The 14,222-nt window shown below is 47.4% G+C and overlaps 1 protein-coding gene across 2 annotated transcripts in view; it reads right to left on the bottom strand.

Moving 5' to 3' along the window:
* The window catches only part of XPOT (exportin for tRNA), a 538,373-nt gene that overhangs the window by 445,178 nt on the left and 78,973 nt on the right, over positions 1 to 14,222 (bottom strand). For both annotated transcript variants that reach the window (XM_078676087.1, XM_078676095.1), the window contains exons 3-4: positions 11,183 to 11,265; positions 7,968 to 8,024 (exon numbers count right to left, since the gene is read on the bottom strand). In XM_078676087.1, coding sequence (XP_078532213.1) covers positions 7,968 to 8,024; positions 11,183 to 11,265 — 140 coding nt within the window. The remainder of the gene's footprint in view (positions 1 to 7,967; positions 8,025 to 11,182; positions 11,266 to 14,222) is intronic.

The raw sequence follows: 14,222 nt of genomic DNA, 5'->3' as shown, positions 1-14,222 counted from the left end.
AAGCCAAATCAGCACAATACCATCACAACACAGTATTAAATGTATTAAAGTGCTCAAACTGCTACACAAAACACCCTTTACATTTGCTTAGTATCGATACAAGCCACTTTTTCTCTTTCTGCTGACAAAGTAGATACCACTGTCTAGTGATCATATCTGGCTACTAAAAAAAAAAAACAATCTGTATCCAAGCAGAATGCAGCCACAGAGGTAGTGAATTCAGGTTCAATGTATAAATCAATGGTTGAGATTATTCTGAGAAGTGCATCTCACTACCGAGGGCATCGTCAAGCAGAGGGATTACAAGCATATACAGACACAGAGTTAAGCATACTCACTGCTTATTTGGGCAGCAAGTTATTTGGGGTCAACAAATATGTGCATTATGTTATACGGATGAAAACTAGAGAATAAATTAAGGTCATACAACTTGAAGATGCCATGTTGCAGAGAATTGTATCTGTTGTAGATACTGATCCACTGTTTTTTTTTTAAAGAAATAATGCCCTTGGAGAAAATGTCTATCTAATCTTCATTTACGTAGAGGGAAAAGAAAGATTAAATGGCACTTCAGCCAAATGACAAACACCTTCCAACAGTCTTGGACTTGTTTCTTTTGAAGAACGAGTTACTTGGGGAATGATCTTTCTGGTGGATATTCGATCCAATTGCATATTCCACACCTTGTGATTATTCAACAGACACCACCTAGATCCAGAAACTTTAAAGCAGCACTTCAAGGTGTCGGCAAGTGGCATTGTGGTTTCACAATGGTCTTGTTCCGCTCCAGAAGTGACAAGGGCAGCCGTAAGGGGCATCCATGCATTCTGATGTATGTTGCTTGCTTGGACTGTTTGCGCCCTCAGACTGGCATTGCTAGTAAGCAAAACTCTAGATTGGGAGCTTTTTTTTAGAAGGAAAAGAGTCCAGTATACAGAATGGGGAGGCAGGTGGGTCAGGGAGGAATCGGCAGTAAGACAGGGTATCCACCAGAAAGATAGTTTCCGAATATACGCAACTTGTTCTTCTGATGGATACTTCTAATCGCAGATTCCTCACCTTGTTACTAGATACCATAGCTATACCTCCCAGGTGGTGGATTTGTTACCAAAAAGTCCTGCAGGACAGGGTGGGCAAAATGACCATCTCAACAGACTTGACTGTCAAGGGTGAAGTACTTTGTTGACGTGTGTACCAACGTCCATGTGGCCGCATGACAAATGTCCAGGATCGGCATTCCATGTTCTACTGCAGTGGTAGCAGCTTTAGCTCTGATGGAATGAGCCAATAAGCCTACTAGGGGGCTACTTTTTAGCCAGCAAATAGCAGATCTCTATACAGATCAATATAGATGGTAACTTTTTGTACTGCGTGGCCCTTCTTTCCCCTGGAAAACCCTACAAAGAGATGATCGTCAACCCGATGCTCTTTGATGCCATCAATATAAAAGTGTAGAGCCCTGTAAAACCTCGTGACATATAAAAGCTTTTATGTTTGCTCTATATGATGATGACATTCATGTATATTATTTTATCAATAAAGAAATGTTGCAAATAAAAAAAAGCTTAGTGCTTTCTTAGAGTCCAAATGATGGTCTCTCTTTCCCCTTAGAGAGGTGAGGTGGAGCAAAGAAAGCCCAACATGAAAAGGAGTGACCACTTTAGGCAGAAAGGAAACTCAGGTGAAAAACACCACTTTAACCAGAAAGAAAGTTGTATAAGATAGGTTGATAGGTAGAGACTGCAGCTTGCTTACAAGTCTAGCCGCTATTATGGTGATGGGAAACAACGTCAGAAGTCTCAATGGACAACTGTGCAGCAGCTCAAAAGCGCACATCAAAAAAGTGAGGACTAAGTTCAAGTCCCAATGTAAGATCACAAAGGGTTTTAGAGAAAATAAATGCTGCAAACTTTAAAAACAAAAGAGCCAATAAGTATCCCTTAATAGTGCCTAAAGGAAGTACTTGCTGGACCAGGAACAAAACAAACATCAAAACTTGAGAAAACTTTGCTCGCAATAGATCGATTTGTCTGGTGAGTTGCACCAATCACCACATTTGTCCCAAAAACTGGAATACACTGATTTTGGGGAAAGACGCCTCAATGCCGCCATTCAATTTCCAAGCACACACGAAACCTTGCATAAGCATTGTTAACATGCCTAAATAAGTGGTCTGCCCTAGCAACAAATGTTCTAAACAAAACAGCGATGTGTGGAATGCTTGAATTAATCTTAGTCACTGGTAATTACTCGGACCACATCTCAGTCCATCATTATTTTGCTCACAATGCCACCTCCGATTAGACACAGCTGTATGCACATCAGCTTTGTTCCTGCTCCAATAGGAATAGTCCTGTCCCAAATACCTAGCCACGTCCTCTCTGCAACAGAACAAGCAACCCAAGACCAGTTCAGAGAGTAACGGACTTTGCAATCAGGACAGGACTGCTCCTGTTGGAGAAGGATCAAGGGTGATTTACATATGTTTAGGTCTGAACTAAAGTGGCATGGTGGGTAAAAAAAAGGTACTGGGATGCAGCCCGAGTATTTATCATTGGCTGAGATTAATTCAAGCATTCCACCCATCATTTTTAGGTCTCGCCTGTCAATGCGCATGCGCATTGACAGGCGAGACTATAGGGCTTTAAACAAAGTTTACCTAACTGCGGCGATTTGGTGCTGTGCCCGTGGCTTTTAGGTCAATGCGCTTGCGCATTGACCTAAAATGCGCGTGCACATCACCAAATCGCCATCTGTTCCCTCAGCCGCATTCCTCCCACACCTTTTGAAGTGAAGCTTAGCTTCACTTCAAAGGCCCCAGCTGCTGCACACCCACATGCCGCTCTACCCGCTCCGCCCCCTCCCCTGCCCGCCGTGTCGCATTTCTCCTCCCCCCTCCCCTTCTCTGCCTTCTCTCCGTCTTGTTTTTTTTTTTACCCGCTCCGCCCCCTCCCCTGCCCGCCGTGTCGCATTTCTCCTCCCCCCTCCCCACAGCAATGCCCTCCGCCGTCTCTCGTGTTTCTTTTGACTCGTTTTCGTTAGGGTTGGTGCTGTCTTTTAATGCTGCTTCACACCACCTTTTGCAACAATACTTGTGTCTTGATTTGGGATTTTATCTTTTTACACCGAGTTGCAATAGGTTCGTGGTGAATTCACATGTTATATTGTTCAGCAAAGTGGATTATTATTATTCCAATCTGTAAAGTTGCAAAACAACCCCCAGTAAGAAACGTGAAACTGTAACTCGGGTCAAGAACTGCATCTCCGTCATTACCGCATGCGTTCATGCTTCACCGTGTCACTGATTAAGGTAAATCAGCAGTTAGCTGTATCTTTGAATTTGGAGCAAAATGTCATTGGCAAACCTCTATTTTTTTTATTAGACTGCATCATCTAAAGAGCTCCTATGCAGAGCGAATAATCATGTTATGCCGCCTCTCCCGATACTAATTTACTGGAAGTTTCTACTAGACAGCTTTGACTATCTATCCCAGCTGATACAATGTCAATCAGAAAACTGAGCGAGTCACGGATTTTAATCATAACTATTTTTATAACCCTTTTAACAAGACACGGTTTTATGGGCAACTCAACATTTCATATAAAAAAATAGGAGATTAAATTCCTGCTGCTTCACACCCTCATCGTCTACACACACACCTACAAGCATTCCTCCAAGTTGTCTCTCTCTTCAATCATGTGTGTTGTATCCTGCACGAGCGCCGCGTCAGCTGTGACCCCGCTCTGTGCATGTGGACGCTGTGAATGTCCCTGCGTGTGCGCTCCACTCGTGTCTTTCTATGCAGGCTGCCTTCTGCTGTGTGCATGCGTCTGCTGTACTCGCAGACTGTATGGGTGCCTATTTGTGACTATGCCCGCAGGCGTGCGCCATGTTTTGTATACTCTAAGTGTGTGTTCTCTAAAGGAATGCATTTACTGTTGTAGGCACAGTTTGTGTGTACATTCACTTCGTCATCTGCTATGTAGGTATACCTTATGCACGCTGTGTGCGTGAGCCTTCTGCGATTGCCGTACGTGTAGCCTCCTGTGTGTGTTTGCGCCGTCTGCTCTGTCTGTCTCACCCTCAACCCCTCACCCTCACTTACCCTCAACCCCTCACCCTCACCCTCACCCTCACTCACCCTCAACCCCTCACCCTCACTCACCCTCAACCCCTCACCCTCACTCACCCTCACCCTCACCCTCACTCACCCTCAACCCCTCACTCACCCTCAACCCCTCACCCTCAACCCCTCACCCTCACTCACCCTCAACCCCACTCACCCTCACTCACCCTCAATCCCTCACCCTCACTCACCCTCAACCCCTCACCCTCACTCACCCTCAACCCCTCACCCTCACTCACCCTCACCCTCACTCACCCTCAACCCCTCACCCTCACTCACCCTCACCCTCACTCACCCACCCTCACTCACCCTCAACCCCTCACCCTCAACCCCTCAACCCCTCACCCTCAACCCCTCACCCTCAACCCCTCACCCTCAACCCCTCACCCTCAACCCCTCACCCTCAACCCCTCACCCTCAACCCCTCACCCCCTCACCCTCAACCCCTCACCCTCAACCCCTCACCCTCACCCTCACTCACCCTCAACCCCTCACCCTCACTCACCCTCACCCTCACTCACCCTCAACCCCTCACCCTCACTCACCCTCACCCTCGCCCTCACTCACCCTCACTCACCCTCACCCTCACTCACCCTCACTCACCCTCACTCACCCTCACTCACCCTCACTCACCCTCACCCTCACTCACCCTCACTCACCCTCACTCACCCTCACCCTCACTCACCCTCACTCACCCTCACTCACCCTCACTCACCCTCACTCACCCTCACTCACCCTCAACCCCTCACCCTCACCCTCACTCACCCTCAACCCCTCACCCTCAACCCCTCACCCCCTCACCCTCAACCCCTCACCCTCAACCCCTCACCCTCAACCCCTCACTCACCCTCACCCTCACTCACCCTCAACCCCTCACCCTCACTCTCACCCACCCTCACCCTCACTCACCCTCAACCCCTCACCCTCACTCTCACCCACCCTCACCCTCACTCACCCTCAACCCCTCACCCTCACTCTCACCCACCCTCACCCTCACTCACCCTCAACCCCTCACTCACCCTCACCCTCAACCCCTCACCCTCACTCACCCTCACCCTCACTCACCCTCACCCTCACTCACCCTCACCCTCACTCAACCCCTCACCCTCACTCACCCTCAACCCCTCACCCTCAACCCCTCACCCTCAACCCCTCACCCTCACTCACCCTCAACCCCTCACCCTCAACCCCTCACCCTCAACCCCTCACCCTCAACCCCTCACCCTCAACCCCTCACCCTCAACCCCTCACCCTCACCCTCACTCACCCTCAACCCCTCACCCTCACTCACCCTCACCCTCACTCACCCTCAACCCCTCACCCTCACTCACCCTCACCCTCACCCTCACTCACCCTCACCCTCACTCACCCTCACTCACCCTCACTCACCCTCACTCACCCTCACTCACCCTCACTCACCCTCACTCACCCTCACTCACCCTCACCCTCACTCACCCTCACCCTCACTCACCCTCACTCACCCTCACTCACCCTCACTCACCCTCACTCACCCTCAACCCCTCACCCTCACCCTCACTCACCCTCAACCCCTCACCCTCAACCCCTCACCCCCTCACCCTCAACCCCTCACCCTCAACCCCTCACCCTCAACCCCTCACTCACCCTCACCCTCACTCACCCTCACTCACCCTCAACCCCTCACCCTCACTCTCACCCACCCTCACCCTCACTCACCCTCAACCCCTCACCCTCACTCTCACCCACCCTCACCCTCACTCACCCTCAACCCCTCACCCTCACTCTCACCCACCCTCACCCTCACTCACCCTCAACCCCTCACTCACCCTCACCCTCAACCCCTCACCCTCACTCACCCTCACCCTCACTCACCCTCACCCTCACTCACCCTCACCCTCACTCACCCTCAACCCCTCACCCTCACTCACCCTCACTCACCCTCACTCACCCACCCTCACCCACCCTCACCCACCCTCACCCACCCTCACTCACCCTCACTCACCCTCACCCACCCTCACCCTCACTCACCCTCACCTTCACTCACCCTCACCCTCACCCACCCTCACCCTCACCCACCCTCACCTACCCTCACCCACCCTCACCCTCACCCACCCTCACCCACCCTCACTCACCCTCAACCCCTCACTCACCCTCAACCCCTCACCCTCACCCCCTCACCCTCACTCACCCTCAACCCCCACTCACCCTCACTCACCCTCAACCCCCACTCACCCTCAACCCCCACTCACCCTCAACCCCTCACTCACCCTCAACCCCTCACTCACCCTCAACCCCTCACTCACCCTCACCCTCAACCCCTCACCCTCACTCACCCTCACTCACCCTCAACCCCTCACCCTCACTCACCCTCACCCTCACTCACCCTCACCCTCACCCTCACTCACCCTCAACCTCAACCCCTCGCCCTCACTCACCCTCAACCCCTCACCCTCACCCTCACTCACCCTCAACCCCTCACCCTCACTCACCCTCACCCTCACTCACCCTCAACCCCTCACCCTCACTCACCCTCAACCCCTCACCCTCAACCCCTCACAACACATATTGTGTTACAATAGGTGTCACATTTGCGAAAGATAAAACTATTGCCATTGTAAATAACAAAGCTATTAATTTCGCTATTTTCAAAACAAGCACATAAATAAAAAATGTGTCCTTTACAATACCAATAGCTCAAACTTTCCTAATGCGAGACCTATTGCATTGCTGTGCTTCTCTCCCGCTCTCTAGAGATGTGGCCTAACGACCAGAGCTGCCATCTAAGTGACGTAAATACAAAACATGTTGCATTCCAAATGCTATAGGTGTCACATTCGCGAAAGTTATAACTATTGGCATTGTAAATGACAAAGCCATCAATTTAGCAATTTTAAAAACCAACAAATAAATAAAAGATGTCATTTACAAGACCAATAACTACAACTTTTCTAATGCGAGACCTATTGCATTTCCAATGCTTGTTTATTTATTTACTTCAGTGCAGCCCTGTAGGTGTGATGGGCAAGCCAAGACATTTGTCCCATGCTCACTGTGCCACTGGAACCAAGCTGCATCCAACTGAAGGTAGGGTGACCCCAGAATTGGGTTGCTTGTGTTCCGTTCAAGGAGAACCTGACTTGGAAGTTCAGACTGGACTGTTCCTACTTAACCAAAGTCAAAGCTGATTTACAAATGGCTAGGTCTAATATGAGATGGCATGGGGGGCATAAAACAATGGATTAGGATGCAGCCCAGCGAAACCTGGGTCTTGTGCTCACTGTGTCACGCAAACCAAGTTTCACCCAACTGAAGCCCCGACTAGGGTGAAACCGATCTTGGGTTACTTGTGCCACGGTTCAGGGAGGATCTGAGTTGGCCGTTCATGTTGGACTGTTCTTATTAGGGCAGGATCAAGGTTGATTTGCATAGGATTAGGCGTAATCTGAGGTGGCATTGTTGGCAAAATAACAATGGACTTGGATGCAGCGCTGGATACTTACTAGTGGGTGAAAATAATGTAAGCATCCCACAATTCACTATTTTTATTTGCTATGGACAAATGCCAGACAAAGCAGTTTCTTATAAATGGTCAGGCAAGAGATCAGGCACGTTTCCGGCCAATTAGGAACTATTGATCAGTTCTTAAGAAAGTCTTCTATTAAGTATAATAAGGTTGCCAAATGTTGCTACATTTAATAATACCAGCTCTAAAAGATTTGCTTGGATGGCATATCAACCTCTTACCTGTGCTGTCGGTTACCATCATTTACATAGGAGATCGAAAGCGTCTTCTCTATGAAGTTCCTACCTTTTCTAAAATAGAAGCATTATGAGACGAAATCAATGTTTGAATGAACTTACTTGAATTTAATTTGATGTTCCAGAACTTGAAAACAGAAGAACTTCGCGTGATCATCACTGAAATAGAGCAATATGTCAAGTCAATGAAAGATTCTGAATATATAATCCTTTCATCTAACTGCCCAAAATTGAAATCAGCTTTATGTAACTCGGTTTTAATCAAGCACATATTTTTCTAACATCTTTTGTTTAGATTTCTGACTGGAATACATTTTTGCTTACCTATAGGAGATCCATCCATTCAGTTTATGCTGCTCTTACCCTAGCAGTCAAGATTTGTTACAAGGTAATCATGCACAGTTTAATAATTTATTTTTGTAGTGTCTTAACATTACCATATGCAAAACGATCAGATCAATTAAATGCCAAAATTGGCTTAGTGCTCCAATCAGCTGCAAGAAAGTTAGTGTTTTCAGATACAATGAATTCCCCTAAAAGAGTATCAAAATAAAATAATGAACACTGCAAAGAATTCTGGACTTTAACAGCCGTTTCAGAAGAATTGTGATTGGTTATCAATCCCAAATCAGATGCTCTTACATTACTAACGAAGAGAATCTCAATTCTGCAGGAGGATAGTAATCTTGCAAACACGTTTAAAATGTCACAAGAATTACATATGTGCCGAAAAGTCCTGCATGGCCACAATAAATCTACTTATATGTCCCCAGCATGTGTGGCCATGCTCCTAAACATTACCCACAGTGCCAGGTCATACAAATGGTCAACATGTCACACAAACAATGTGTAGCATAGGTTAAAGTGACCTTGGACATAGGTTCACAGATGTTATTTAAGGAAGCAATTTGAAATAATCAAGGACGGTGGTTATGTGTTTCAAATTGTCACCACAGGATATCCCTGATTGCTATCCATTGCTGAAACTATACAATATGTGGTATTCGGAGAGGGCTCACGTGTGTCCATGATATCAAACCATGAATGTTCATAGGAAGCATAACCAATTTGAATAGGACAGGCTCCCATTTCAAACACTGTCCACTCCTCAACAAAGAGCCACATGCAAGAGGCCCTGGCACAGACTTCCAAACAACCACATCCGAACAACCTCCTATTGATGCATCCATATAGCTCCAGCAAGATTTAAGCCTATAACTTCACAGAATTATCTGTGCACTGGTTTAAAAAGATCCAGGATCCTTCTTCTGAAGTGAGCAGCAAAAGTGAATCTGCTGCTTTGTCAAGATTGGAGCACCCAACCCCAGAGATTCCCTCCAGACATAATGGTAGGGACCTCAATTTGCAGTTGCTAATGGCGGTGGGATTAATCAAAACAAGAGACTACCCAGTTCACATGTTAATTTTCCAAATTAGGGTGAAGCATTCTGCCATTTGGAAAAATCACACATCATTATGCCCAGTAATAATAATTTGCAATGATTACCATAAACAAAATGGTTAAATACGTGTCGTAACTCTCCATTGTAGGACCCTACAGTGAAGTCATAAAATTTAGATTAAGTATTCATGTGAGGACGCTGGAACATTTGTTTACCCAAACACATAACCCAGAACCGGTGAACAGTCCAGCATGTCCAAATACAGTTGTTTACCCTTTCCATCAGAGGCAAGATTTTCTCAAATTGAAAGTCTCTTAAAAAAAAAAAAAAAGCCCTCCCAAAATTTCACGGCATTACCTTCAAGACACTCTGCATCTAATGTGTCTAAACCATGAAGGAAAGCACAGCCTACAAGCCCTTAGTATTAGTTTTAAAAAAAGCCCAGGTATTTGCAAATTCCATTATGCCTTGTACTGGTAATTGGCTCACAAAATAATGGACCTATGAGCATATACTGAGCTGAACAAAAGTTAATGACTTGAGCTTTAAATTTGGATGGCAGATATAATGCAGTTAAAACTGGAATAGTCCTACCAACATGGAAACATGCGTTTGTTAAGCCACTGCTAAAAAGAAAAAAAAGACATTACCTTGCCCCTCCAGAATAGAACCTTCCAAGTATGTGAGGCAACTTAATTCTCGGCGTATTACTCTATGATGCTGGGGTACCACAATCGGTCCGTCTTGAGCCTCACATTGTTCAATTTTGATGTCCGTCCATTGGCAGAAATTTTAATGGCCCCTGGCATTTCCTCAGTATCCTAGGGGGATGACACCCAGATTATCTTCTCCCTTTCTCAACACGCGTGTGGAGCCCCCAATCAGCTCAACAACTGCCTAAAATAAGTTTTAGACAGGATGGTATCGAGCAGTCGTAAACTTAATGGGGAGAAAATAGTGGTCTTGGTGGTCCAAAATAATACTGTCAGGTGGATGGAGCTAAATTGGCCAATTTTTATGGGTGAGTAACCCGTGCCTAGAGAGGAGGTCAAGAACCTAGGCTTTTGGCTAGATAACAAGCTCTCAATTATGACAAAGGCAAAATACCTATCCGCCACTTGATTTCGTCATTGAGAAAGCTTCTGAAATGGTTACCTGAACCATCTTGCAGAGCAGTAGTGCAAGGTTTAGTCCTCTAACATCTCGACTATGGAAACACTGTATACCAAAACAGTCCCCCACAGACTCCAAGTCATTCAAAACACCTCTTAGTGTATATTACTGAAAATCTCTGAATATCTGTCTGTAACAAAGGCTCTGGTAACCCTGCACTAGTTCCCAATAGTCAAGAGAATTCAGCTTAAGACTATGTATTGCGCACTACATTATGTACAAGAAGGGCCCAAAGGTAATCCATAGACTACTTATAGTCTATAATCCTAGAAGAATACTGTGCTCTACTACCCAGCGACTTTTCACAGTACCCAAAAATAAAGAGATCTAGGAGTGGAGGACGCTCTTTTGTATATCTGGCCCTAAAACCTTGGAATCCCTTTCCTTCCAAATAAGGAAGACAGTCAGAACTTCAATTTCGCAAACTGCTAAACACTGCCCTATTTAACTAAATTACTGGACAGGAAGGATATCTGCAAGTTATTACAGCGCTGGGAAGCCCGGATGGGTCGCCATGCGCTCTACAAATACCGGTGAATAGAATAACATATTTGGACATGCTGGACTCTTTACCCTCTCCAAGTTACACATTGGCTAAAAAGTGTTTCAAAATAACGGAATGAATTGGGAAAATATTCTAACATTTATGACTGTCAATGATGATCCGGCCATAAAAAAACAGGCTTTTGCCAAAACAAACACATAGTCAAATGTTTGAAATGCTTAGCAAATTACTGTTACCTGTAAACACCTTTTGCCAAAGCTTCTGCACACACTTGCCAAGCATCCTGGGAAACCTTCAGTTGTTCGAAATAGGTTAATGCCTAAAGAAATTTTAAAACAAAATCATTAACAAAAGGTGATTAACAGAAGAATACAATACAATCACGCAGAAACATTCACCTTTAAAGTTTATACTCCGTAATTTAAAAGGTATTTCTCTGATAAAAGAAAAGTGTTTTTGAAAATGAGTACAAGAAAGTTACTTCCCTTAGGAATTACTTTGTTCAAAATGGGATCCACAGGATTTTATCACTGAGGCCTTCATTATATGTTCAGTTTATTGATCCATTTTTTTCTTCAAGTGGATACTGCTTAAACACACCAACTAGAATACATAGAATAGTATTTACAGAATCAACTGGTTGTGCCATATAGGGTATGCTGGCATGACTACGAAGCCCATTAAGGTTCAAATTATCAAACATAGGAGGGCAATACGATGCAAACACTATCACTACTAAACTAGTTACCCATCACCTGGAGAAAATCATAAACCTTATATTATGGCATGGATGGTCTTGGACACAGTTCTGAAATGAACAAGCAAACAAAAGAGCTCCTTTACAAAAAAAAATCACAGATTAATCTACAGAGAACATACGATAAAAGTCTCAATGAAGAAATCCCATAGACTCTTATCAATAAAGTAATTCAAACAATGTTATGATCCTGAAATGAAATCTTAACATATGGAATACCCAGTCTTAAACTAAAGATGTGAGCACACAATCGACTCTGACCCCCAACTAAAATATGCAACAGCAATAATTTGTGAATAAAATAACTTCAAAATTGCACTTAAATCAGTTTAAAGATGATGCCGGGAAATGTTGAAGAGCAGCTTGGTTCAGGCTTATGAAAGATTAACATCACACAAGATGGGCCAGGCGCCGACGAAGATGGCCGCTTAGCCCGGGAGCTCCTCGGTGCCTAAACCCTCCACCCCACTTAAATCCGGAATAATCCACTGGGGCTACACTCCACCTGCATCGCTGAGACGGAGCGGAGCTGAGCGAGCCCACTCCAGTCTCGCTGCCTGCTTCCGGGGCCGCGCTACGTGCCTGTTGACTGGGGCCGGGCACCGGAGAGGAGCGCTGGTGCTTGGCGAGCGGCCCCGGCGCCACAAGAGGCCCCGGCTTCGAGGCCTAGTCGGGGCGGCGCTCGGGCGGGGCTGCGCTTGTGCAGGTGCCGCAAATGCGGAGCCTCTGAGGTGAGGCTCGACATCGGATGGGCCAATGACTCGGGCCAATCTTGCCCCTGGCTCCCAGTACCAGTTGTTGGAGCCGACGAGGAGCCCTGCCGGGTGTGGGGTGTGGAGCGCGGCCCAGTGGAGGTGAGACCGGCGGAGGGCCTTGAAAACTGTAGCGGCCTGCGGCTGAGAGCCCAGTGGAGACAGAAGCGACGGGCAAAGCGGGGGCGCTGTGCTCGCTCCTGCCGGGAGCCAACTGCACCTCGGGAGCTCATTGGTGATACGGAGGAGGGCCAGGGGAAGCAGACGGAAACGGAGGTCATCGCAGACCCCTGGAGGTCCTGTCTGGACCTCTGAGCTGGGGGCGCCTGCAGCCATTTACCAGAACTGTGAACAGGCTGGGAGCCCACTCTGAGTACTGGGCCGATTACATGCTGGCTGACGCGGGAACTGCGTATCTCCTTTTAGACGGTCGATTGAAAGTAGTGGCTGGTGGAGGCAGCTGCAGGATACATAAATTAATAGACGGCAGAGATAACACTGGGAGCTCCACTTACACTGACTGGCCTGCCCGGTTGGCTTGGCGGCGTGGTCGACGACGCGGAGGGAGAGTGTCAGACCCCCGTGGTGCGCCGAAGCACAGTAGTGTCGCACGAGGGTCCCCCGCTGCGAGAGGGCGGTCGTGCACTGCTGCTATGAGGCCCAAACAGAATACCAACTCGCAGTCCAACAAACTGGATAAATATACGGTACAGATGGGGACACAGCAGGCCGAGGGAGCGACGGGGGACACGGCCGGACAAAAAGAACCGTCGCTGGCCTCCATCGTGGCAGCAATACAAACACTAGGCGTTTATCTGGAGACTAAGATCGACAAGGTCTCTATCGAGGTCAACCTCCTATGCGCTGACCTCAGTAAAACCTCGGAAAAAGCAAAAACCAACTAAGCAGATATCCGGGAGCTCCAAACATCTACAAAGGCCATGGAACAACGGGTGAACGAACTAGTGCTCCAACACCGACAGACGGCCATGCGACTTGAGGACCAGGAAGGGAGAGCCCGCAGAAGTAACATTCGCGTGGTGGGTGTGCCGGAGGATTTGGAGGGGCCCAGTGTGGAACTCTTCCGGGAAGACCTGATCCTAAACCACCTAAAGCCTAAACGGCTGTCGAAAATCTTCACCGTTGAACGTGCGCCTATCCCTAAACCCAAACCAGGGGCTCCGGCCAGGACAATAATTGCTAAACTACATGGATAAAGACGCCATCTTACAGACAGCCAGGCAGGCGGGGGACCTACGGTACGAAAATGCCACAATTCGGTTTTTCCCGGACTTCACCCTTCAAGTGCAGAGGGAGAGGCGCTCTTTCGCAGGTGTCAAGGCAGCACTGAGGGAGAGAGGAGCCAAATACATGATGTTTTTTCCCGCAAACTCTAAGTCATTGCCGGGGGCAAATCCTTGTTTTTCACCTCACCATCAGACGTGCAAGATTGGATTGATCGGGAATCAGCAAGAGCTCGGGACCGGACTGGCGGTGAGAACTGGAGAGACAATCAGGCTGAGTCGCCAGCATCTACGGACAGGAGGTCAGAAGTGGATGGATAGTCAACGCTCCTGGAGATTGAGATCTGTGAGTCCTCGACGGGGGACCCTTCGAGAGGTGGCCGAACATTGAAGGCGACAGAACTGCCGACGTGAACTTCTACTTAATGTAACGTATTGCGGGACATTGTGCTGGAGGGCGGGAAATGTATGCCTTGTCTATTTACTCAGGAGATGGAGGGGGGGGGGGAATGATGCCTCCTAA

This window comes from Lissotriton helveticus, chromosome 1_1, assembly GCF_964261635.1.
Source record: "Lissotriton helveticus chromosome 1_1, aLisHel1.1, whole genome shotgun sequence".
NCBI lineage: Eukaryota > Metazoa > Chordata > Amphibia > Caudata > Salamandridae > Lissotriton > Lissotriton helveticus.
The sequence above is the reverse complement of the archived record's forward strand: the minus strand, read 5'-3'. Positions and strand labels throughout refer to the sequence as shown.